Source organism: Podarcis filfolensis (genome assembly GCF_964270895.1).
Source record: "Podarcis filfolensis genome assembly, chromosome: 5".
Classification (NCBI taxonomy): Eukaryota; Metazoa; Chordata; class Lepidosauria; order Squamata; family Lacertidae; genus Podarcis; species Podarcis filfolensis.
In genome coordinates this window covers 84473010-84499387 of record NC_139608.1, presented here as the reverse complement: position 1 = coordinate 84499387, position 26378 = coordinate 84473010, and the positions used below count along the sequence as shown (strand labels likewise).

General features: G+C 38.4%; 1 protein-coding gene across 15 annotated transcripts in view; it reads left to right on the top strand.

Moving 5' to 3' along the window:
- KAT6B (lysine acetyltransferase 6B) overlaps window positions 1-26378 on the top strand; it is an 86374-nt gene that overhangs the window by 13102 nt on the left and 46894 nt on the right. For all 15 annotated transcript variants that reach the window (XM_083615440.1, XM_083615450.1, XM_083615445.1 and 12 more), the window contains 4 exons: window positions 16590-16698; window positions 22351-22466; window positions 22676-22757; window positions 24086-24218. In XM_083615440.1, the coding sequence (XP_083471566.1) occupies window positions 16590-16698; window positions 22351-22466; window positions 22676-22757; window positions 24086-24218 (440 nt within the window). The remainder of the gene's footprint in view (window positions 1-16589; window positions 16699-22350; window positions 22467-22675; window positions 22758-24085; window positions 24219-26378) is intronic.

Genomic DNA, 26378 nt, shown 5'->3' with positions numbered 1-26378 from the left:
ACTTCAGGTCCTAGCCTCCAGAGCAGGAGAAAACAAATTTGCTCCATCCTTCATGTAACAGCCCTATTTGGTGTTGGCTATTCTATCTCCTCTCAGTCTGCTCTTTACCATGCCAAACATACCCAGTTCCCTCAACTGTTCCTCATGCAGCTTGGTTTCCAGACCCTTTATCATGTGCACACGTCCCAGCTTGTCAATCTCCTTGTTAAATTGTGCCCAGAACTGGACACAGTACTTCAGGTGTGGTCTGTGATCTAGACACTATACTTCTATTGATACAGCCTAAAATAGTATTAGGTTTTTTTGCTGCATCACACTGTTGACTCATACAGTGGTACCTCGGGTTAAATACGCTTCAGGTTACATATGCTTCAGGTTACAGACTCCACTAACCCAGAAATATTACCTTGGGTTAAGAACTTAGCTTCAGGATGAGAACAGAAATGGTGCAGCAGCGGCAGCAGTAGGCCCCATTAGCTAAAGTGGTGATTCAGGTTAAGAACAGTTTCAGGTTAAGAACAGACCTCCAGAACGAATTACATTCTTAACCCGAGGTACCACTGTATTAAGCTTGTGGTCTACTAAGACTCCTAGATCCTTTTCACATGTACTACTAGCAAGCTAGGTGACCCCCATCTTACGTTTGTGCAGCTGGTTCTTCCTAAGTGTACAGCTTTCTTTGTCTCTATTGAAATTAGTTTTGCCCCAGTTCTCCAATCTATTAAGGTCATATTGAATCCCAATTCTGTTTTCAGCGGCATTGGCTACCCCTCCCAGTTTGGCGTCATCTGCAGATTTGATGAGCATCCCCTAAATTCCTTCATCCATCATTTATAAAGATGTTGAACCACAATGGGCCCAGGACAGAATCTTGTGGCACCCCACTTGTTACTTTTTTCCAGGATGACAAGGAACTCTTAGTGAACACTATTTAGGTTCTGTCAGTCATCTAACTACAAATCCACCTAACAGTTATCTCATCCGATCCACATTTTACCAGCTTCTCCATAAGAATATCATGGGGGACTTCATCAAAAGCCTTATTGAAATCAATATATACTACATCCACAGCATTCCCCTGACCCACCAAGTTTGTAACTTATCAAAAATAGAAATGAGTTTTGTCTGGCATTACCTGTGACCAAAACATAACCTTCCCAATAGATATAACTTTGTGGCTTTTAAAAAAGAAGTAAAGCTATCATTTAGGGCCATACTGCATGTTGAGTTGCAGCTTTCAAATTTATTTTTATGAAAGTAGCTGCAGCTGGAGTTGATCAGGGCTTTTGTAGCATCTCTGAAACAAATCCCAGCCCCAGTAGTTATTAGCCATGAAGGTGAAAACTTCAAACAAGTTTTAAAACCTTAAACCCTGCAAGTTATTCATTCTGTGCCAAACAGCAGATATTATTTTTTTTGGGGGGTGGGGGGAGCGGAATCTTGTCCACATCTTTACCATCCTCTCTCAACACTGTTATCCAAATTCTGATCTCTGGTGCAGCAGCTTTTATAAACTATAAGCCCAGGTAATTTGGACCGTAGACAATGAAATGCGGGTGTCTAACCTTATTTAACTTCTGGTTCATGGTTGTCATGATTGAATGATGTTTATATTTAACCTGTGGTAAGTTGGAATTTGTTTAGAGTACAGACTGGAATTCTGACTGTCTTACTTCCATCATATATGAATAGCAAGAGCATTTTCAGAGGTAATAATACAAAGATAGACTTAACCTGATTATTTTTACTTGAAAAATACTGGAGGAGGAAACATTTTTGAAAGGTTTTGAAATATTTTTGAAATGTTTCAGATAATAAAATTAAATAAAAATGGTAGAGGTGGGAGCTTCTTATGTTTAATGTGAAGCTTATTATGTTAAGCAGACTTACAAGACTTAAATATATCATTTTATTCATGACTAATTTTTAAAGAGAATTTTGCCTTGGGAATTCTTACGTTAAGGTCATTGTGTACAAAGGGTAGATGACACAGCTTTGGTGTTTCCCTTGTCTCTTTTTAAGTATAAAAGTTTGCTCTGTGTAGTTTTTAGCAGTGAGACTGGGCATCTGTTCAGCAAACGGGAGTAATCAAAGCTGCTTACCAAGTCATTGGCTAAGGATGCTTCTTAAAATTTCTGCAGAGTTCAGCCTTTTAAAAAAGCTGTTGCTAAGAGACAAATGTATGCTGACATGAGGGCATGTCAGCATGCTTCCAATTGTTTTAGAAGCAGTTAGGCCTGTCGCTTTGCAGATGGTAGAAACTCTCTTCATAGTGGGTGGATGTGTGCTGATTATCTCATTGAATTAAGGTAACCTTTTGTCATTCATTGAGGTCCTCAGCTCAGGCACTGAACAGCTGCTCTAGGGTCTCTCACCCAACATCCTCCCCCCTTTGTATGCAATGATTATGCTAAAGAGTGTCCAGGCTGGTGCCAGGTATTCAGCCGTGCACAAAATAAAACTCCTTTTAACACTACTGTGTATGATTAGTAAAAATGATTTGCAGGGTCCTATATTTGGCTGAATGATAGATAACTCTTCCTCAAAAGAATTTGCAAGCCAAGTATACTGAATGTCTTTTCCAAAGTAATTGTTTTTTAATAGAAAGATGGAAGGCTGACCTTTCCCTTATTTGTGTGGCTTTATGCTGCTGAAGTTCTCTGATTTTGCAATTTATTGGTTCCAGCTGGACTGTCTGTTTTTCTGTATATATTTGACTCCTCATATTGAACAGAACCAGTGCTACTATTTAGAACTAACTCTGCAAAAGAGTGCAGTACATATCAGATGAAAATGAAGAAGTCAATACTAGTGTGTTATGTATTGTTGTATGTATTCTTGAGGTCTGGAAGAACCACACTTTAGTCTTATGAGTGCTGAACAATAAAGTAACATTTCCAACTTCTGTATTCTTTATGAAGCCTGTATATTCCGGACTTGAGGAAATCAACCTGTCAGGTTTTGTAATAAAGCTGGCATGCCTGAAAAGAAAGCTTTCATAGTTATTCAGATGGTGTAAAAACATAAACCCGGGCCAGTGTGGGGTGCAGGAGCTTACAAATGGATGTGCTTCCTAAAAGCCCCCATCAACTTTCAGATTGACTAAGATTTATTTGGTGACTTGCTGCTTCTTTCCTTTCAAGTGAAAATGAGCAAATGTGTCTTTTATCGCACACTAAGTTTTTTTAAAAAAAGGACTAGGTAAAGATGCTTCATAGCCACATCGAAGTACTGATTGCCCATCCATTACACATTAGTGCATTTACTCAAGGTATGCCCTCGTTTTTTGGAGCCTACTAGGGCTAAGGGTGTGACGGATTGCAACCTAAGCAGACTTGTGGACCTTTACCTTGTAAAATTATTATTTTAACCTCCCCCCCTCCCCAAGTACCTTGAAGCGGAATAATCAAGGGCAGACAGAGCTTGTCAGCACTTTTAGTTGCAAGTCCCACTCCCCTGGTACTTTTGCCAGCTGTCCACAAAGCTGTTGGCGTGAGCCATCAATACTTCGAGGAATGGTGCAGCAGATGTCTTAAGCTAGGCAAAAAGATGTCAGGACTGGCTGAATCAAGTCTGGGCATGCAATAAGCATTTGCTCCTCTCCCCCCCACCCCCGCCCGCCAAATACTGGAGAGTTGGCTGTGCCAGAAATGTATGTGAGAGTGAGAACACAGTGTCTTAAAAGCTCCTTTAATTGTTTGCCAAGCCTCCCCCTCCCCAGATCAGAGAATAATAGTGTCTGCTCTGCAGGACTTTGCAGAAGCTTGGGCCAACACATTGCAGTTGGGACTTATTGGCAGTCATGAGAGCTTACATGTGCTTGCCTGTGCTGGTTGCAAATTCTGTGGAGTCTTTGCAAACAGGATGAACTGGCACTTTGTTGTATTCTGACTCTCTGTGCCATATAGCAGAGGTGGGGAATCTTTGGCCCTCCAGATATTGCTGAACTAAAACTCCCATAATCTCTGGCCATTAGCCATGATTGCTGGAGCTGTTGGGAGCAACATCTGGAGGACCAAAGGTGCTCCACCCCTGCCCTGCCATACAGGTGACAGTTTCCTGATGCAAAATGTTGGAGATCAGATTAAACATATCCTGGAAATTAGAAGATCTAAGTATTCCCTCTCAGCTCCGACAAATTGTTCTTTATGTGCTTTTAAAAAAGATCTATGTTTGGACTTTGCCGTCAGTTATGTACACTGAAGCATTATGTACACTGATATTAGTGTTTTGTGGTGCAAACATTTTGCAGGAATCAGGGTGGGTTGATTTAAAACAAGGCAGTATAAATCAGTTTTCCAATTTTCCTGAGCAAGCATGCATTCAAATTAAAACATATTGGGTTGGATCCAGACTTAGTCATACTCAGACTTGTTCAGATGAATGGGTCTTGAGTTAGTCCCACTGATTTAACTGGACCTACATGTGTGTCTGGATCTAACCCATTGATTTGTAACCTAAATGTATATTTCAGAACCTTTAATCTTGCAGCTCTCATGCCTTTTGTACTGTAGAATCATGTCTTGCTCATAAACAAGGCATGCATACATGTAAGATACCAAGACTGCTTACTGCTTAAAGTCTTAAGATTCCATTCCATGTGCACCTTTAATTAATCTCCTTGGGGAGACCCGTTCTTGTGTTGCCACCCTACAGACCTCTCATGGAGGAGGCACACAAAGAAAGGCCTTGGGTGATTAGAAACAAGCCCCACTGAATAAAGTGGAAGTTACTGCTGAGGAAATTTGCATAAGGTTGGGCTTTAAAAGGTGTCACACACTGTCCATAAATAATATTTGTTAAATTTTATTTTATTTTTTTACTTGCTCCAAAATTGCTTTGGGACTTTTAAGTGGGAAATAATATACAAATTTAATAAACCTCCTTCATGAGATGAAAGTCACTGTGTGCTATCTTTCGTCAATTGCAGGGGCTTAGGTAGTTTGTCATAAACTAGGAGTAAAAAAATCATTCACATAGGCTCAGTGGATGATCCTTGTGAGATGCAGAACATTACCTGGATTTCCTGTCATGGTTTGTTCGCCGCTGGCCCCAGCATTAAGCTCTAAAGTGTGGTCATCAACTGTTGTACCGTGCATGCTTTCCCCACAGCTTTTTCTATATAAAGAAGAGCAGCTTTTTTAAAATAAGGAAAAAAATTCAGTTTTAGTAAATTAATATATTCAGAATTCTTTTGAAACCATGTTAGTTTTATGGGACGGTATTTATAACTGAAATATGCATCTGCTTTTACTTTTTTTAAAAAAAAAAAACCACCCCAATTGTTTTTTTATCCACCCTGATAGGAACACTTCCTTCTCATAGAGATACTTGGAATGCAAGTAATTTGCAGAAAGTAGCAAATTTGATTGATTTGGATATCAGTGTCTGTAGGGACTTCAGCTCAGTGGTGGAGTGCATGTTTTGCATGAACAAGATCCCTGATTCAGCTCTTGGCATTTCCAATGAAAGGTAGCAGAGCTAGGAAAAATATCTGAGGCCCCAGAGAGTCACTTTCAGAGAAGATAGCAAGTCTAGCACAGGACTGTCTATCTGAAACAATGGAGAAGGCAGTTTAATATCTTCATATGAACACTTCCACCTATGAACTCTTCCTGCCTTTTAACAATTATCAAAGCAGCTTTTAAAAAAATCCTTCTCATCTTTAGGAAGTGCTGGAAGGGGATTTCTTCCTATTTCTTAAGTTAACTAGTAAAGTGAATGCCATAATCTTTAACAGTACAGTGATGTGGATTGATGTACTTTTCATCCTAGTTGGCAGGGATATTGTTGCTCTTGGCAAAACACTTTTAGCTAATGACTGCCCTTCTGTTCTCTGTCCAAGGATACAGATTTCTATGTATAAAACCCAAGATAGATTATCTATTTATTGTTTATTATCATTCACCTTCCATGCATATATATCTCAAGGGTGGTGTGTGCAATATAATAAAAATAAAAACTAGTTAAAAACAGCACAAAAATAACAAGGTGGATTTAAAAACAATTCAAAATACACATCCACGGCAGAGACCTGTTCATCCAGTTGAGAAAGCTTGTTGGGAGGAAATGTATTCAGTTGTTTCCAGAAAGTTTAGATATTGGGCGCCTGTCGTAAATTGACGGGAATAATGTTCCATAGAACAAGGGCAGTCATACCGAAAGCCCTGCTCTGAGTTACCATAGAGTAGGTTTCTTATATCTTTGAAATGTGAAGTAGACGCTCTTCTGCAGACTGCAGTGACCTACTGACTTAATATGAAGGATAAGATGGTATTTCAAGTAACCTGGTCCTGAGTTGTACAGGGCCTTATATCAAAACCCTGACTTTGGCCTGGTAGCGGATTGGCAGCCAGTTCAAATCCCGCAAGGAAGCAGTTAGATGCTGGTGGTTGTTTGACCCCACAAGCAGTGAAGCTGCTGCATTCTGCTTCAGCTGCATTCTCTGAACCAAATTCAACAGTAACCTCAAATAGAGCACATTGCAGTAAGGTTGAGGTTATAAGTTCATGGACAACTGCTGTTAAACGTTCCTGATCCAGGAATGGTGATAGCTGTCGTAGTAGCCCAAGCTGGTAAACGGTACTCCTATCAACTGAGAACACTTAAACCTCCAGTGACATCCACAAGAACTTCCATACGATGCATCTGCTCATTCAGAGAGAGTGCAACACAGCCTCATGTTTGTTGTTGTTGTTGTTTTTCTCCTCGGCCCCTCTGCATTTTTTCCTATCTAGTCTGATGGGAAACGTCTGGAAAACTTAACAGCATCTTTACTATTTTGTGACATTTTGTTTTGCCTAAATGTATTGTCCTGATAAGGATATTGGAACCTTTCTTATAGGTTAACATGTCTAACAACTTTAAAATAAAATAAAAAACTTTTAAAACCCTGTATAAATTGGTTTCGGCAATTACTTGTCACTTGTAGACCTGCAAGATTGATAAGTGTGTTCCTATAGACTACAATCACAGGGGCTAAATATATTAATTTATGGTACTTGAAGGTAAATGAATCTCATGCTGCTCTTTAGCCTAATCTGTTACTGTAAAAACTGTACCACTCAATGTGTTTCTCTAAGTAATTCTGTTGCTTAAATCCAATTACTGTACAGTGCTTTTGAAATCAAGTTTATGTTGGCTGCAGGGCAAAGCATTTTGAGCCTTGTCAGGACTCACTTAGACTCACTGGTGTACATTATGTAGATTGTTTTAAGAGTGATTACTGTGATTCTAGAGCACTTGGTATACTGTATTTATTTTAAAGAATAATGAAACGAAATAGATTGCTTTGAAAGGCAATAACATTCTCTCATAAGAAAACGGGAGTGTATTTCATTACTCTCTGATGTCACAGGAATTCTTTGCAAAGATTTTGTGAAACTAATTTTCTATACCTGGAAGAAAGTGAAGGCCAAGGTCCTTGAGAGGAACAATGGGGGTTTATGTATGTGTTTCAACCTCCCTCCAGAATTTTCCCTTTTTCCAGTGGAAAGTGAGAGAACCTTTTATGAAACACTTCCTCTTTTAGGAGAATTAAAATGATTTAAGGCAATGTTTTAAAATATGGTTTTCAGTTTGTAGTATCTGTGTAACCCAATTACTATATTGAGTACAGTCGTACCTTGGATCCCAAACACTCGGACATTTTGACTCCTGAACGCCACAAATCCAGAAGTGATTGTTCTGGTTTGCGAATGTTCTTTTGGAACACAAACGTCTGATGAGACTTCCACAGCTTCTGATTGGCTGCAGGAGCTTCCTACAGCCAATCAGAAGCTGCAGTTTGGTTTTCAAACATTATGGAAGTCGAATGGACTTCCGGAACAGAATCCGTTCAACTTCCAAGGTACGACTGTAATTGCAATTCCTATAGCTATGCAGCTCTCAAATACCACCTTCTCCAAATTTCTGCATCATGTGAAAGAATCTGAATTGTATGTTTTCCATGTATAAAATTTTCAAACTAACGAAACACCATGTGCAGTATCACCTCCTGGTGTCCATTTATTGCAGAATAAAAACTTAAATATGAGGTTAATCAAAAAATATACATCACCATAACAGATATTTTTAACAGCAAGGGTTATAAAATAGTTGTGTCTTACTAGACCTATATCACACAATGAAAGAGTTTTCAACATTAAAACTCTGAAATTAATATCAGCAACTTGCCTTTTTATGTTCCCCCAACAAGACATTTCTAATCAGCACATGCCTCTTTCTTTCAAGTCCTAACTTTGTTACAGTAACAATACTAACATAATCAGAATCTATGCCAAGCATAACTGTTGTAAAGGACATTGAGAGAGATCATATACTATCATGAAACAATTACCATTTTGAAAAGCAAATTTTGAAACAAAATATACAAGGCATACTTTAACTAACAGTTTCATAGTACCAAGGACTATTTTGCCAATTAATGTATTAGTTTTGTGTTTGCCTGTGGAGTGAACTAAAATGTTTCATTATGGTCTGTGCCTCAAAGATCTTGAATGTAAGCTTCGCTTCTCTGATCATCATGAAGCTGAAGCTTGTTGCTTTAAGCTAGTACGGGCAGCAAGGATTCCTCTTGCAAGATCTTGTAACAGCTATTCATGCAAAAATGTGGATTGTGCTTAGACGGGCTGAGGAAATTCTAGTACTTGGACTAATCTGATATTGGCTCTGAGGCAATTAAGTAATACCTAGCATAATTGTGCAGGAAAATTTGCAATAAAGGATCTGCACTGACTGCCAATTTGCTACTGGGCAAAAGTTCAAGGTTTTATTGTTAATATATAAAGCCCTAAACAACTTAGGACCTGGTTATTTGACAGACCACTTTATCTCATACAGCTGTATTTGGTCACATTCCCTTCTAATACATACCATGGACCAATGCTTGTTTCTGACCCATTTTTATTTAGACAATCCTTCAGTGAGTAATGATTCTGCTTTTTAAATTTTGATTTTGTAAGTCCTCCATGAAATCCACATTGCCGATTGCAAATAAGAGATCGCTCTCCTTTACAACATTTGTAGGCACATATATACCTTGGTCGTTGGTAGTGCCCACACATAATGGGCCTCAACTATTTGTGTTTCATATTGATGATGACATTTATATTAGATGGTACCCATGGGGTAGCTCAACAACCTTCCTTTTCCTTGTAGTTTGGTGAAGTGACAATCCTACAGCCACCTGCTGCAGCAGAACACATGTAGACTGCAGATTTTTGGTAATTTCATGCTTGAACATCGTGGCAATATGCAGTTGTGATATGCTCATGGCTGCTTACTTCATTTCTTTCCAATAACATGCCTTCCACCCCACCACAAGCAAGCCATCTAAAGAATGAATACACCTCTGGTGGAGCATCCTCTTTACTTACATCTATGGATCCCATGAACACTCACATCTTTGCTTTAGTCATAGATTTCCAAAGGACACACACTGCATCAAACAAACACCTCATATTCACTTCTGATATCTTTGTCTTACAGAGGTTCATGCTCACATGTTGTTTTTCTTGCCAAAATTTGATCAAGGCCACAGCTGAGGCTGTAAAAGCATGGATTTCCACCCAGTGTTTTGCATTTAGCATCTTTACAGCTGTTAATATTGATTCAAATGTAGTGCAACATTCCACCGGTGCAGTGACATTTCCAATGCTTCTCTTCTCCCAATCTTCTGGAGGATCCCTCAACCCCTTGCAGCGGATTTTGAGAGCTTGCAGGGCTGCAGGAGGAAATTTCATTCTTCCAGCACAAGACTCCTGCACTAGTGGAACCGGGAGTGTTGTATACCACCCTTAGAGCATACCATTATGGTTAATTTGAGTCATGAATGGTTGCTGTAAAATCATAAAGCAAGGAAATGTTGTCAATATTCTGGACAAGGTGACCATTTTGAATGCCCTCCCTTCTGCTGTCCATAGCACTTGTGGGTATAGCAACGTATGGATTCTGAACTACTGGGTGGCGGGAGGAAGCAGCTTCAAGAAAAAAGTGCTTCCATATTATACCACAAATTTCCCACAGAACCCACAGATATAACCTACTGCTTGACTGCTTCCAGTGCCAGGCAGTTTGTGTGTGTGTGGGGGGGGGGGGTTAGTGGCAAAAAGAAAAGAAAGAAATTTCTTCCAAAGACTGTGGGGGCAGGGTAGGCAGTTTCCCAGATTTTTAAAGATATTTTCTGTCTTACCTTACCTTAACCTTAAGAGGTGGGTGAGGCTGTTTTCTTTCTTTCCCCCCTCTCCCCCACTTTAAAAAAAGTATGGTGGTCCTCTGTATTTCCAGCTGCTCTCTGGTACTGCTTGAAATGGGAGTTGCAATCCAAAATATCTTGAGGGCACCAGGTTGGGAAGGGCTGTTATCACTCTGTCCCTACCCTAGCAAAGTTTAGATTACAAGCCACTTAGGGACAGAAGCACTATACAAATAAAAACATGACTTTTAAGGCAGTGCATACCGAATTCAGATTACTTTTCGTCTTTCCATTGTTGTGACATGGAACTTCATTTAAAATGCCTGGTGTTTTAAATATATGGTCCTGAGACCAATTAAAAACTGCCTTGCAGATGAAAACAAAAAGCGTGATGGATCTTTAATTGAACATGACAGCTGTTCATTTTAATTACTCCTGGATCAAAACCATCTTCCTGAATGCTTGCTATCAAGTGATTTACCTAAGGAAATAAGATGAGTGATAAAAGGGTTCCTATGAAAAGTAACTGGTTTATTTTCACTGGAGATTCTATCCCTTTTAACTTAAAATATAGCCAAGTTTGATTGTCTCTTTTGTTATTAAAGAACTATTGATATATTGCGGAAAGAAACAGTGTCCTCTCCTCTGGTTATGTTGTGCAGGTTTCATGACAGATCCCGCTGAAAACATTGGTATTCCTGTAACCTTTGAGAGATATGTGTAGAGTATATTAATGAGCACTACTTCCAAGTGATGTACAGTAACTTCACTCTCAGATAAAAACAGATGTGAATGATTCTGTTTTAATATTTAATTAGGCTCTAGGCCTCTGTTGGCTTGTTTAAGCTGACCTGACAGTGTTATACCTGGAAATACTTCAAATTAAATGCTGAGTACTTGACCTTGTTCAAATAGTTGTAATTTAATAAGGCTGATACTTCTTTGTGGAAGTACCATGGGTAATGAGAACTGTTCTTTGGCAGGATTTGCTTGCCTTTGAAGGGAACAATTTGCTGCATGCCTCTTTTTAAAGTTTCTCATCTGAAAGGGTAGTATTTTATTTATTTATTTAATGGAAGAGTTGTAGAGTGATAAAGTGGCTCCAAAGTTAAGTTCTTGATCTCGCGGCAACTAACACCAGAAATGGAGAGCTTGTGGCCCTCCAGATGTTATTTTACTGCAGCATCTGTCTTCCGTGCCGTTCACCATGATAGTTGGAGCTAGTGACACTTCATAGAATTGTAGAGTTGGAAGGGACCCTGAGGGTCATCTAGTCCAACCCTTTGAAGTGCAGGAATCTCAACTAGAGCATCCATGGCAGATGGACATCCAACCTCTACTTGAAAACCTCCAATGGGAGAGAGTCGTGATACAACAACACCGGTTGGGCCACAGTTTCCTCATTCCTGAGTTACACACATGGAATTGATGCCTACACAGAGCCAGTTTCAGGAACATTCTAGAGCTTTAGCCAGGAACATGATTCTCACTCCTCCTTTCCTCAGGAGGCAACTTAAGCCAAACACATACATACAGCATTGGCTGGGATCATTCTTTTTGCTTCTCAGCTCTTCCGTTAGAAGTAATTGAGGATTTAAGCTATTTTTCTGTAGGAAGCCTTTCCACTTGTATTTTTTCATATTTTGTTTCTAATATTGTTGGAACGTGTTCCATAGTTTTTGTTTTGTTCTCTCCTTTATCTGCACTCTTATTCTGAGGCCTTGCTCCTGCTGCTCTTAGGAACCCTTCCCTGCCTGTTTCACTGTCCTAAACCAAATCCCCATCATATTTCTGAAGGGGAAGGAAGACTTGGGGTGGGAACGCTTACTGGAAACAGAAGATGCTTTGCTATCCTCTCCTTAATTGGAAATGATGCTCCACTCATCTGCATTCTGATTTTTCATGAAAAACCTAAAGGGTTTGGCTTTTTCTTTTTGCATTTTCCAAAAATGTTTTGGGGGAAATGACTGAAATGAGCCAAAGGGAAGTTTGTCCATCATTAGCTATGTCAGGTTGTGTCTGAGCTCTCTTTCTCAAGGTAGTTTTCTGCCATTTAAGGGAAAAGGTTTGTTGGCATTAAGTATAATTTAATCCTTCTGTGTGGTTACTTCTCCAGGTTAAATCTCTCTACTTTCGGCTGGCCTTTTAAAATCAATTGAATAGTTCCAGTTGTTTCTGTATCTTAAACCCTCTCTGTTTATATCAAACCTGTTGAAATAAAATTACTTGGCACAGTTGGAAAGGGGATTGAAAAGTGTACAATGTAGAAATGCCAGGTGTGCTTTGCTTCTGCGGTTCTCTAGAGCTTGGTAGAACTGTTGGCTCCATTTTATAGTTTCCTTCAGTGTGAATTTGTTGACCCAGATGTAAGACATCTGTATTTTGGCATTCTTGCATTTCCTAATATTTCGCTGTTTTATCACTCCTACAGTCTCACTACTTTGGTGAGTAGTATTACACATCTGGGTATTGCTTCTCCTTTCAGCTAAAGTGGCTTACAGTGAAATACCCAAGTTTACTTAAAACAGTTATTTGAAACAGCATGTTTAAAATATATCTGAGTAAAACCTATTGAAGTAAGATGCAATCTTCATTAGCTCAAATTTAATTTTTATAAGTGTCTTTTATGCTGATTATTGATCAATCATGACTTTGGAATTCGCTTCTAATGGTTCCAGCTGTTGTGAGAAGGAATCCCAATTGGGTGCTTGCTTACGAACACATGTGAAATGTTTTAAAACATTACTGGATGTATTTTTCCTGCTGTGGTAGGCAATACAGATAACATCTGTAAACGCTGATTAAAAGAATGGTCTCCCTCTACCAGAATTTAGACAATTAGCATGATGTAGCTTGACGGGAATATTCTTTATTGTGCATAGAGTGGCCTCTGTCTATTATTGTAAGATGCCTTGGGTCTTTTTAAGAAAAAGACATAGAAGAAATCTAATAAACTAATCTTAAGTGTTATTCAGAGCATGGATGGGTAGGATCTAGCTAACATGGTTCTGTGACACAAAACCCCTGTGGGGGAGCTGCTGTGTGAGCTGATGGTATCAACAGTATCTTGCATTTGACAGCAGAATGTCCTTGTTACTATTGATTGGGCTGCTTGGTCAAGTGAAAACACATTGATCTATCCTTTAAACTCAGCTGTATGAAAATTTAGAGATGTATATATTATGTCTTTGAACAGTGGGAGTTACAACCCTTTAAGAGCTTTCATAGTAAATCTAGTCCAAATTGGTCACATGGAATATGTATCTATAATGATTCTTAATCATTCTATATTTTACATACTAATTTCCTCACTCCCTTAAAAATTTGGCATTTTTAAAATTAATAATTTGCTAAACTAAATGATGGCCTAGCAGTGACTTTGGTGGAACTCACTGGGTGACCTTGGGCAAGTCACAGCCTCTTAACCTACCTCACAGGGTCATCGCTGTGGGGATTAACTGAGGAGGGGGTGAAGCATATACTTGGAGAAAAGGATGGGATATAAATGCAATAAATAAGCTCTTCTGCTTACCCCCTTAAGAAAGCTAGAGGGGCAAGCCAGATGGAGGTGTCAATCGCCAGCCTGGCGTCCAAAGATCTCTGTGTGGTCCCAATTGGACCTGTGCCAGTTGCAAAACATGCCTGGCTAATTTCTTAACACAATCATAGGGCCATAGTAAATGCCCAGACCGCAGCCAGGTGAGACAGCAGTGATGAAGAGAGACCTTGATGTTTCTGTTTTCACATTCCTTGGCTTATTACTTAACACAACTTTTGCTGTTAGATTATTCCAGCTCTTTTTTCCAGGGTTGCAAACTTCATTCACATGTTACAACTGATATTCTCAGGGATTTGTCTCTAAGGTTTTGTATCTGATATTAAGCAGGTGTTGATTAACCTCTGTCCTGTGATGGATCAGTTGCTAGACTATAGTTTCTGTATGGTAGCTGAGAAACTATCCCAAAAGATACGATTGCATGAAATATAATGTCAGGTGGATGACAAGTGTGCTTGTGGTTGGTGAACTTTGAAATACTGGTGTCCCTGCCCCCCTTTTTAATAGGCTGAAGTGGCTAAACTACGGTCCCTCCAGCAGTTGTTCCCAACTCCTTTGAACCCCCATCAGTGTGGTCAATGGCCAGGATGATGGGAAATCCACCCCTGGTTATAACATCAACCTCACCATTTGAAATCCTTATAAAATGCCCTGCGTAGTAAAAGTTCGTTTGGTACTTTTAAAAATAATAGTAGTAGTCTCTCCCCTCTCCTATACTTTGTTGATATTACTTTTCAGGTATAGATTTATGTCTCTTATAAATTGCTATGTTTGGCAGAGGATGGAAAACAAGTCTGTAAAATTATGTAATGTCTGAAACTTTGTGTTTATGATTAATTAGGTTATCATAAAATGTGTTTTTGTGTGCTGAATAATTGGGTCATACTTTTTATGTGCTCAGCTGCAGACTAAGGCTTTCAGCCTGGATCTAGTTACTTTAGTAGGCTTTCTTGTTAAAACTGTTTTTCTTACTGGTCTTTGGAACACAGCCTTCAGTATGTTCAAACTAATGTAATTTGAATTATATTGACATTAGTTCATAAATTGTGGATACTGGATTAGTTGGCTTAGCTTCTGTATTTCTGTTTGAGTTTTAACTAATCATTTATTGATGTTGTATTAAACTTGCTTTATAGCTGTATCCTAGTTGTCGTAGTTCAGATTTTATCTGGTCAGTAAAGTAATTTGAAATGCTCTGACATCTGGTACACCAGCACAATTCCTTCTGCCTAAGGGGTTTCTATTTCAGGACAGCATCTTTTGTATCCAGAGATTTACTCTGTCATGCATGAGATGTACTGTATTTTCCAAAATAAGGTAACTATAGTCACATAGGTGACTGACTGGCTGTGTGAAGATAAGTTGAATTGGTTCTTTAGAAGAGTGCTGTGCTTTCTTAGAATTTGAATACACCTCAAAAATCTACTGGGAAAAAAAGCACTAGGTGTTGTTACCAGATGTGTTTTTAAGCAGGCACCCATCTGCTGAACACACAGATTGGTCCAGGGCATAGGAGTGAGGCAATCTGGAAGATAACTTGGCCCTAAGGTGTTTATAAAAGTAAGACCTTAACCTTGTCCTGTTAGCATATAGGCAGCCAGTGCCCTTTAGCTGATGGTAGGTAATTTCTGTTACACATGCTTTAATATACTGTCTGTTTTATGAAGATATCTCATTGAAATCATTGTTGGAGTTAAGGAAATATTTGACCCAATTGGATCTTTTATTTCTGCAATTAATAGATTGATGGTTTTTTATAAAAAAATTGTAAATACAATGGGATTATGATTGGGAAAACATTGATTTAATACTTGAAATTCTGGCTTAAGTGGGGTTCTTTGATTTGTTGATAGGTCTTCCTGTCTCTCAGAGTTAAAATGTATAGTCTGTTCACGATTCTTCTGCTTGTTCACAGAAAAATCATAGTATACCTGTTTTCCTTCCATGTCTTCCTCTCCTATTATAGCATTTCTTTTCATGGTTTTGTACTCATTTCATTGCATGCTCTCTGTTCTTCGTTGGTTTTGCCTCTTCTCAAACACCAATCTTATTAAACCACCACACCAATCTCCATGCTTGTGTGCTCATGATTCCTTATCTATTTACTTCTCCCCTTAATTGTCAGCTTCCTCGTTTTAAGGAATTATTAAAAATGGACTTTTCTCTCTCTTTTTTTATTTCCCTCTTGATACTGGGTTGGATCCAGAGAAATCTGTGGTTTCAGCAGAATATGACTTTGCCGCTCTCTCCTCTCACTCAGTGCCCCCCCGAAAAGACCTCTCTTGAGGGTTGTGGGACTCTGCTAAACTGGGCGGGCTGTGGCACAGGGGGCTCTACCAGATAGTAGGAAGGGAGGTACTCTGTGGTGGCTCCACAGTTACGTAATTTATGAACCCATACATGTGAAAATAGTTCAGGTGTAATTTAAGAATGACAGCTGCTGATCTCTTTGTGGATGAGGGGAATATTGTCTGGTTTTCATGTAAGGAAAGAGATATTATAAGCAGCTGCTGCTGTTCATGAGCTTGTTTCTTAATTTCAGTCTCCACAGCTATTTCTTGGTATTCAAAACTGTGTGTGTATTAAAGAAGAACCAAATGTTGACAGATGATTTTTACACTGAAGTTTTTTCAGTATTCTAAGAAAAAGCACCAAACTGGTATTAAGATCTAGTATTAGTAAACTGAGGCTATATTAAGGATATTTTAATTCTGCATTGCAAAACAAAAGCCTAACATGTTTTAATAAAAGAGAATAACATTTTGAGGTCACAAAAACAGGAAACAAGATTCTGTATGCAAGAGAACCAATAATTGATTCAACACTTTCTTTCCCTAGCCACGAGCAGATCCCATTCCAATATGTAGCTTCTGTTTGGGGACAAAAGAATCAAATCGTGAGAAAAAGCCAGAAGAACTCCTTTCGTGTGCTGACTGTGGCAGTAGTGGTAAGTCTTTCACTGACCAAATTAGACAGAGCTTTTCGCGGTCTTTTACAAGTGTTTTTGCAAGCCAGTGGTTCTTTGAGGGTGTGGTACATCATTTCTGTGAGCTGAAGTGTTCCCTCTATGAGTGCAGCTTTCCTTTTTGGGGAAGAGAAGCACCTTCCATTCACAAAGTGAAAATGTTAGCTAAAGCCCCCCATTATGCTTTTGTTGTGTTCAGAGTTTTAGTTAACTTTTTTTAAAAAATATGTTCAAAATAATTTAACGTGCTTTATAGCCACATCTGCTGGATGAAATTGAGATTTTAATGTTTATACATCATTCAGCACCACAAATATATGTTAAGTCAACAACTATGTGACTTCTAATCAGTTTCACTCTGCGAGCTTTTGGAAACTGTCCGAATAACTGCCAGTTACTCACAAAGACACATAACAAGAAAAGTATCTTTGGGACAGAGAAATTTGGTGTGCTTAGTTAGACCTGTTGTATCCCCCCATCGAAGTCACATTTCTCCCCTATGAGGTTCAAAATGTGCATTTTTTATTCCCCAGCCATTAAAGTGGTATATAAAAATGAAATTTTTATTGCCATTCCTGCGCTTTTGCGCTTGATAAGATTCTTGTATAGTTCTCTGACTTTCTTTGTTAACTTTCTTTTTAGCTTATGTATTTTGGATGAGACCAAAAGTGAACTCTAAAAATGCGTTCCTTAATTATTACTACTGTCACTTTTCCCTTCCTAGCACTTACACTTATTTTGTTTTATGAAAAGCATCAAGAGATGTTAGGATAGTCTATTATGTCTATGAATAAAGTAAATTCCTCCTTTGTGAACTTGAAAGCATTCCTTTTCAAATCAACCCTTGCTTGCTTTTCTTTTTTCTTTTATCATTTTAAACTTGTGGATCTCCTGCTTTGGTCCTGAAATATCTATCTATTCTTGCCTGACTTTTGCTGATGTGGGTGGGTACAATAACCAGCTTTCAAAGCTAAATGGAAAGTGACACGCTCTAACCCTGGAAGGAGGTCAGAATTTTGTTTTCTGAGCATCTAATTCAGGTACAGAAGGTTCAGTGCTGTAGTCCTTATGTTTCACAGTAGTTTAGTACCATACTTGTGAAAGAATTGAAAGACATTATGATAGTTCTGCCATGATATATGCAAAAATGGCATACAAGTCAGTGAGATACAACTGAAGAATGTGATATTTTGGTCGCCAAAAAGGCCTTTATCTCAGAGAGAAGAGAAAACCATTTTGACTTTATAGTTTACTATGCGGTATATCCATATCATGGGGTTGGTTTGCTGGGTTGTTCTTTAGTTGTAAAATACATACTTCTCCTGGTTGCTGTCTTAGCAGCGGAGATGGTTGTCTTCATTTCAAGTTTTAAAGAACTGAGTTGTCAAAACCTGTCCGTTTTGTAGAATAACTTTTAAGGGTTACTTTCCCTCCTTCATGTGTATTTAAATTTTATGGGCTGTAACTTTTACTCAAACTAGACTCATTGAAATGAATGACTATGACTAACTTGGGCGTATTAATTTCAGTGGGTCTTCTGAGTCAAATTGAATTGAATATAACCCAATGCCTACATGTGCTTCGTGTATCACATAAGTAAACACTGGTCTTGTATAGTGGCCCTAAACGTTGGGATTGAATTGCGTTTGCAAGCCTTACAGTTTAAGACTTAAGAATTTAGTGGGGTGGGGTGTGTGTGTAATGCAACAGTATAACATAAACCACGGTTGAGCAAATTAGTCTGTACATGAGCTAGTGCACACAGCTTAAGCACACGCACTTTTCTTCTCCCTTTCTCCAGTGGGGAATCAAACCACAGAGTGACAAGCTGAGCATTTCCCTGCTGGAGGATCCCTGCTGGAGGAAAGGAGAAAAGTAGGAGAATTCAAGTTGTGTCTATGAGCAGGCTGCTTGTGTACAGACTAATGTGCTTAATTGCAGTTTATAGCTTAGCTTTGCATCTGGATGCCACCATAGATTAATGTCATTTTAAGATGATATGATACTATTTTATAGATGAGGAATACATTTGCCAAGAGCCCCCTCCCCCCTCAAATGATGTAGTTTTTTGTTCTTGCATATGTCTGAAAAAAAATCTATTGGCTTCACAATTCACTTATGAAAATACAATTTAATTTGGTATCTATTAAATGTGTATAAGGTGCTCTTTGGAGATTGGTTATTACACTCTGGCTGTCTGCAAATATGGCTTTTCATTATGCTCTGACTGTCTGCAAATACAACATTTCATTAATCAGTGCATAATGTAATCAGCTTTTTTGCATTATAACAATTCACTGACAGTTCTAAGGAACAGCAGAATTGGAAGCGCCCAACTTTCATGGTTCAGCTTCAGTTTGAATTAACACTGATGCATTCTCTTTGCCTCATTAAAGGTAAATTATGTTTAATTAGTTACTTACCATTATTTAGCTATACAATATGAGACATTGAGATTGGCAGTCAAATTGCCAGATGGCTAAACCTTAACTGCAGGTGACATCAATTATTATTATTTTTTTTAAAAAAACCAATCTTCATGCTGTTCAGAGGTTTTTCATAAAAATGACTTTGGGCTTAGGTATGCTGTTACACAGACCCCCTGGGGTTCACAGGCTTACCAATTGGGAACCACTGTCTTAGGCTTTAATCATATTGGACTGGACTGGACTTACTTTTGAGTAGACATGCATAAGGGTGCCTGTGTCACAGTTGTTTGAGGGGAGAGATGAATATGTTGAACACAAGAGAGGGGCCAGGTCAGAAGAACAGCAGACACAAATTAGATCAGAGGCAAGCAGCAGTTCATTACAACATGAAGGTGTTTATTGCTTCTTTTGAAGATGGAAGCACCGTTTAGGTGCAGAAATGTGTCTTGTAGTTGAGTATTTTTTGTATTTTTTAATATATTATATATGTATATATACATGACCGTTATTTAATGTTGCAGAGTATTAGGCATAAGCATAATAATGCTATATATTTTCTGTGACTAAAACCTTGTCTTAAAACACATGGTTAAAACACTCATAGGGCATGAGGGAGGAGGCTTAATTGGCTCAGGGAAAGTGGTCAGAGCTGGGGCATATGACTAATGTGGGTGGAGCTTCCTTGCAGCCTGCTGAGAAAGGGGAGCCCTTTAGTTCTCACACAGAGTGGAAACTAAGTGACTGTTGATTGCAGAGGAGCAAATCGCTAAGAACACTGGAACTCATTGATGAAATAGGCAATCACTGGAGCCAAAACTAGTTAATAACTGCCTAAATTATAAGATAGGCAAAAAGCTTGTATCTACCAAGTTTGTTGTGATGCAATTTACTTTTTCCAGTTAGAAGATTCCTGAAAAAAATAATTAATAGTCCATAGAGATTAAGGAAAACAAAAAATAAAAGAAAGAGCATCTAGAAAAATTAACTTCTGTTGGGCTAAGAATACAAGTTTCCTCTTGGTAACAGCAGAAAAAAAATATTCCTAAAATGACTTAAGGAGAAGCCAAAAGCAAGGCCTCCTGTCTATCAAGAAAACCAAGCCACCGGGCTTTCAGTATCCCAGAAAGATGGTAGGAGTGGGACAGAACGATTCATGGAGAGAAAACGATGTACACTAAAAATTGTTACAGTAGGATTTGGGGGGAACCAACTTTCTTTGTGTGTTTCTCTAATACGAAATCCTTCTTATTTTTAATCTCCAGCCAGACACTGGTTGTTCTCCTCCAGTTTCATCCCCTAAATAATTTCCTTCTCATTAAATCTTCATAAGGGACTTTGCCGCCATATGTAGTGCCATCTGTGGAAAAACTCACTAGCCTCAGATGAAAGGCACCCAGTGAGCGCAATGTTCCAGAATCAAAGAGATACTTAAAAACCAAAGCTCATCTCATTTCTCAGATGGAGACCTGTCATTCATCGCAAAGGCAATTTAAGCTGCTACAAAAACCCATTCACACCTAGAAGTGTGAATCAAATTGAAAACAAAGAATTAACCTGCAGTCTACTATTTTTTTAGCCCAATTTTGTTTGCTTCTCAAAGCCTCATTCCAGTTAACCAAAAATTATGTGATGTTCCAGCCCAGACAGGACAGCTTCCAAGATGCAAAGCCTATCCTTTTTTCTTGTTTTTAATTAATTCAAGGAGCAACCAGGATTCTCTTGACTAGCAGTCAGATACCCATAATACGTAATATTGTGAAGATGCCCATCTTCAAAGGAAGATAAAGGGCCCATCACTATGTGTATCTCAAAAGCTTCTATGATGGTAATAAGAATGACCCCTTAAATCAGAGCTTTCCAAACTCTTGTGTTGTAACACGTTAATGTGTTGGCTATAGTGTGTAGGTGTGTTGCACGAATACACCCCGCACTCCTCCCAGGGCTGGAAAGGGTTTAGTTTAGCCTCTGGTCTGCTAGTAAAATTGTGTCACCATGTCCCAAAATGATGCATGTCTAAAAAGTGTGTCACCAACATGAAAAGTTTGGAAAGCTCTGCCTTAAATCCTTCATCATGCTCATTGTCCAGCACCCCAGAACCCAGAAAATAAGTCCCAAAGGGAGCAAACCCAACAGATAACTTGCTCAATGGCTTCAAAAGCCACAGAGAGAACAAAGGGAACAAACAGGGTCATACTCCTTCTGTCTCTTTTTTGATGCACGTCCTCAATAAAAGTGACCAAAGCTGTTTCAGTGCCAAAACCAAGCCTGAAGCTAGTTTGAAATAGTTCTAGATAATTGGCTTCTTCCAAACATACTTGAAGCTGAATGGGCACCTTGTAAAAAAGACACTTAAGGCATGTCTGGTGCTTGTGTGTGGCTGTAAATTAGAGCTAGAAAATAAAAATAACTGGAAGCGGGAATAATTTTGAATTACTACATCCAGACATATATGTGCATAGCCACAAATAAAAAGTCCTACGTAATACTAACTGGCAAGTATTTCTCTCTCTCTCTATGGTAGAGAAAAGAGTAGAAATACAATGAAAATGCACATAAGATACATTTTTTAAAGCTCACCATAGTAGTAGTTGAACACTCAAGGATTACTGAAATGTATGTGCTTTGAAGCCTCAAAGTATACATTAAGGATATACAATATGTTAAGGAGTTTAACAATAACGAGTAGAGTGTTTTGAAAACAGAAGTATGGTACCAATATTTTTATTGTCAACACCAAATTAAACATGTATCAACAATTTCTGATAAAAATGTGGATTCAGTAATGTGTCTCTTATGTGAATTGCAACTAAAGTGTTGCCGACCCCAGGTCCCGGGAGCCATTTGGCTCCTAGCTATTTTCCCCCAGTTTCTAACACTGCTTCTACACAGAGAAGACCCATTGAAATGAATGGACATGACTGACTTGGGTCTATTCATTTAAACAGGTCTACTCTGAGTAGTACTAGTAAGGGATATAACTTTTTTATTTGTTATTTTATTTGTTAACATTTGTTAGACACCAAATAATTGAGGTTCTCTGGGCAGTCTTGTAATAGCAGCTGCCTCTCTTTCTGTCCATGAGAGAGAAGACATGAATTCTGAAAGTAGCCAGTACTGATGAAATAGTACTTGGAGAAGATGTCATAGAGCTTTAGGTGATCTGGAACATAAATAATCCTCATGTATGAATACTGCCTTTTTGTAGGACATCCATCCTGTTTGAAATTTTGTCTGGAGTTGACGACAAATGTAAAAGCCTTAAGATGGCAGTGTATTGAATGCAAGACGTGCAGTGCCTGTAGAATCCAAGGCAAAAATGCAGTAAGTTTTAATCCCTTATTACAAATAATATATAATGTTTGGTCTAATTATTTAGGTCTAGTTGAACCAAATTTACAGCCTAGAAGGAATGGGGTGAAAATGATGCCAAGGGATGATGGTTTGTTTGTTATTGTCTTTTGCTAGTTTCTTCATGAAAATATATTTTTGTAAGATTACTTTTGTTTTCCCTCCCTCCATTTCAATTTCAGGATAATATGCTTTTCTGTGATTCTTGCGATAGAGGTTTCCACATGGAGTGCTGTGACCCACCTCTTTCCCGAATGCCAAAAGGTGATCTCTGAAAATGCTTTCAGTATATATGGCTTGATTGTATGTATGTATGTTTTTGTACATTCCATGTAGATCTTGATTTTCAGTTCAATATTATGAATTGATTCAGTGAATTATTTATGTATAAGCTATTCATTCTTGGATACATTGATGTGTTTGTGATGGAGCATTCTGAAATAGCCCCTCTTTTTTCTATGTGTTCTTTATAGCTTCCATAATACAGTACATTTGAATTGTAAGAGGGCTGTTCAGGTTCTTTTTTGTTGTTCGTGTCTTTTTGTAGCAGCTTCTGTAGCTGGAGAGCTAAGGATTTGTCACAGTATAAATTTGTGGCAGAGCATGGACCATCAGCTCAGATTTCCCTCATCTAAGTTTAATTTTCTACCAAATTACCTTTCAAAAATAGGACTTGGAATTTCTTTTTTCAGTTATTAAGAAGTCCGTAAATATAGCTCACCTTCTTTATCACATGAATGCAAGAAAATGTGCTCACATTGTTACCTGTAATGTTAAAATGGAAGGTGGTAGTAACCTGTCAATATTGTCGGCTGATCAAAATCTGGTTCTTATTATTGTCGTTTATAGTTCAAGCCACTAAAAGCTTTTGGTACTGATAATGCTGGTTACAGCATTCTGATTCAGGCAATCAGTTTATTGTTATTGCAAGGAAATGATCTTTTGTATCCTCAAAGTCATCTGTATTCTATTCTAATACTTAGAATATTTAATTTAAAGCTTTTAAAAGTTAAAAGTAGCCTTAAAATACCAGCTTTTCTTCTCCACTTCAGCATGCTAGCAAAATAGACAAGTTGCAGTCTTGCTGTTTTGTAGGCCAGCAGTCCCAGTGACTTTAATTTACCATCCCTCAACCTTAGAAATAATAGCCATTCCTAAAAGTCATAGGACATGAGTTGTGCCTAGACTAGATGTTGCCAGGACCTGAGTCACAGTTGCAAAATCTTTTTTTTTTTTTTGTGGCCCATGGACAGTCATACAGATGGGTTCTACAACTGCACTGTGCTATTGGAATATTTGTACCCTACCTACTAACAAGAGTTCTTGGCATGGCTTACAATATATTAAAAATACAATAAAAATTGACAATTAAAGGTGTTGAAATTCTTCAGTAGGTGAGATTGCTTTATCTGCTGCTGTCTCGTGACTTCATGTTTCTGGTAACAGACCCAAGAGTCTACAAACCTCCTTCCTATCGTTGGATGTTCCAGCATCACTCTGTTGTTCATTGGGAAATTTCTAGAATTAATGGCTGGGACCTGATGCTCATGCACTTTCACCTGAACAAAATCTTTTTTTAATCATTAATGTAGGGATGTGGATTTGCCAGGTCTGCAGACCAAAGAAAAAAGGAAGGAAGTTACTTCAAGAGAGAGCATCACAGATAAGGCGGCGATACACAAAACCTATTGGGCGACCAAAAAATAAACTAAAGCAACGAATGTTGTAAGTGTTTTTGGGTTTGGCTTGTCTTCTACATTTGGGTGATGTTGCACTTAACAGGCAGATTCTTACGATGAGAAATGGTTTCATTGCTGGGTTAGTACATCTTCCTGCTACTAAACTTCTGGCAGTTCCCTCACTTCAAGAAGTGAGGTTACAGGGAACCAGGCTGAGGGCCTTCTCGGTGGTGGCACATGCCCTGTGGAATGCCCTCCCATCAGATGTCAAGGAAATAAACAACTATCTGACTTTTAGAAGACATCTTAAGGCAGCCCTGTTTAGGGAAGTTTTTAATGTTTGATGTTTTATTCTGTTTAATATTCTGTTGGGAGCCGCCTAGAGTGGCTGAACCAGATGGGCGGGGTATTAATAATAATATTAATAATACTGTAATTATTTTTATTATTATTATTAAGTACCTGGTTTTAACCTAAATAGAAACATACAGATGTTTCTGCTCATGCTTCTTTTTTAAGTGCATTAAAGCACTTCTGGATGATGGAGTTAAGGCAGCAGAGTTCTCATATTAATTGACAGAGCCATATAAATAACCAGTCAGGTGGCAGTGGCAGCTGATGTGGCCTCTGCTCTGGCCCTTGCACACCGGCTGCCATCTAGTAGCAAAAGTTGTGGAACCTGTGTGTGCCCCTATTGCAAGGGAATGTTTGTTATTTGATTGATCACTTGATGGCAGCCATTTTTCACTCCTGATGAGCAGACACGTGCAAAATTACCTAGTGGTTTGTCAGTTTTTGTGTTGAACATTTGGTCATCATGTTATGAGACAACTGAATTACGCTATATGAATTGTTGGAACGGTGAAGGTCTGCACTTGCCGTAGTTGATGATGCAGAGTTGCAGAAATAACTTACTGCTGTCTTCTTTAGAAATAAGTGTAGATCTGTAACCCTTCATCTTTTATGAAACTGTAAAACATTGGGAAGATGACATGTGGTACCAGTACCATGGTGCGTATATTTGACATAGAAATAGAGATTGAAATTAATATTGAACCTCTAGAGTGTCAATTCATAGCTCGTTGAATCCGTTCCAGAATAAATTCTGCTGTGGGAGGTGTGAGTGGGCGTTTAAAGGTGTATGTCATTTTGCTTAATGAAATGTACCTAACTAAATGACACAAATATTGTACATTGCTGAATCATTATGTGCTTCATCATAAAAGAGTTGACTGTGCAGTGGCACTGCTTAATGCACCTTTATTGTGGCATTGAACAGCAATGTGAAATCATATAGCACCAGGAGCTTGTTAACCTCTGTAGGCAGATGGTTATTAGCATATATGGCACCAAGTGATAGGCTTTATAGTAACAGAGCTGAACTTCTGGCATTGAAATATTCAAACAACATGTGGGCAAGGCTTAGAAGATTTTAACTGGATTGTGACTGTTAACTGCTAGCCATTCTCAGTGATAGGTTGGAGTGGGGAATGCATTCAGGGCCAAATAGAGGGTTGGTTGGCTATTGGAGATCAGCAAACCAGATGGTTGCCCCAGGCTGCTCCTTCTCTAATCTGTTTATATTCATTACTTCAGTTTCACCACTATCAAAACAAAATATATAATGCTTAACAATAATAAGATGATGGAAATGAGAAGAAAATACAATTGACGTGAAATAATTATGCAGCATTGTGTGGGTTTCAGTTTGATAAACTTTCCTGGTTGCTTGCATTTATCACAAATATAAGAGATTTGGTTTGGCATCTCTTGACTGTTCCTCAGCATTATCTTTACATTTCTGCATTAGCCTTTAGCTAAATCAGCACTTCCTTAATCAAGCTAGATGCACTTTCCCAGTAAAACTCAGTAGTGCTTCTCGGTATCTTTCATGTCAAGCCTTTCCCAGTTCTTGTTTTCCTTTTATCATGTTTTATTTGTACCTTCTGCACGGTTCTTACTTGGACTTACGCTTTTTTTCTTAACTAAAATAACACATTGGTGCTTGTGTAGGTTGTCTTTAATGCTGCTCAGAAATGCATCTTTCTTTAAGAATTCCATTACTTTAAGTGTATTTTTTAATTAATATGAATGTAGCCCTTTTGTAATGAAGCATGCCCACAAAAGCCTATTATACCGGATTTAGGGTGTTATCTTCCTCCGCATTATTGGAATGTCATTTTTACAGTTGCTGGCTTTGAAGCAG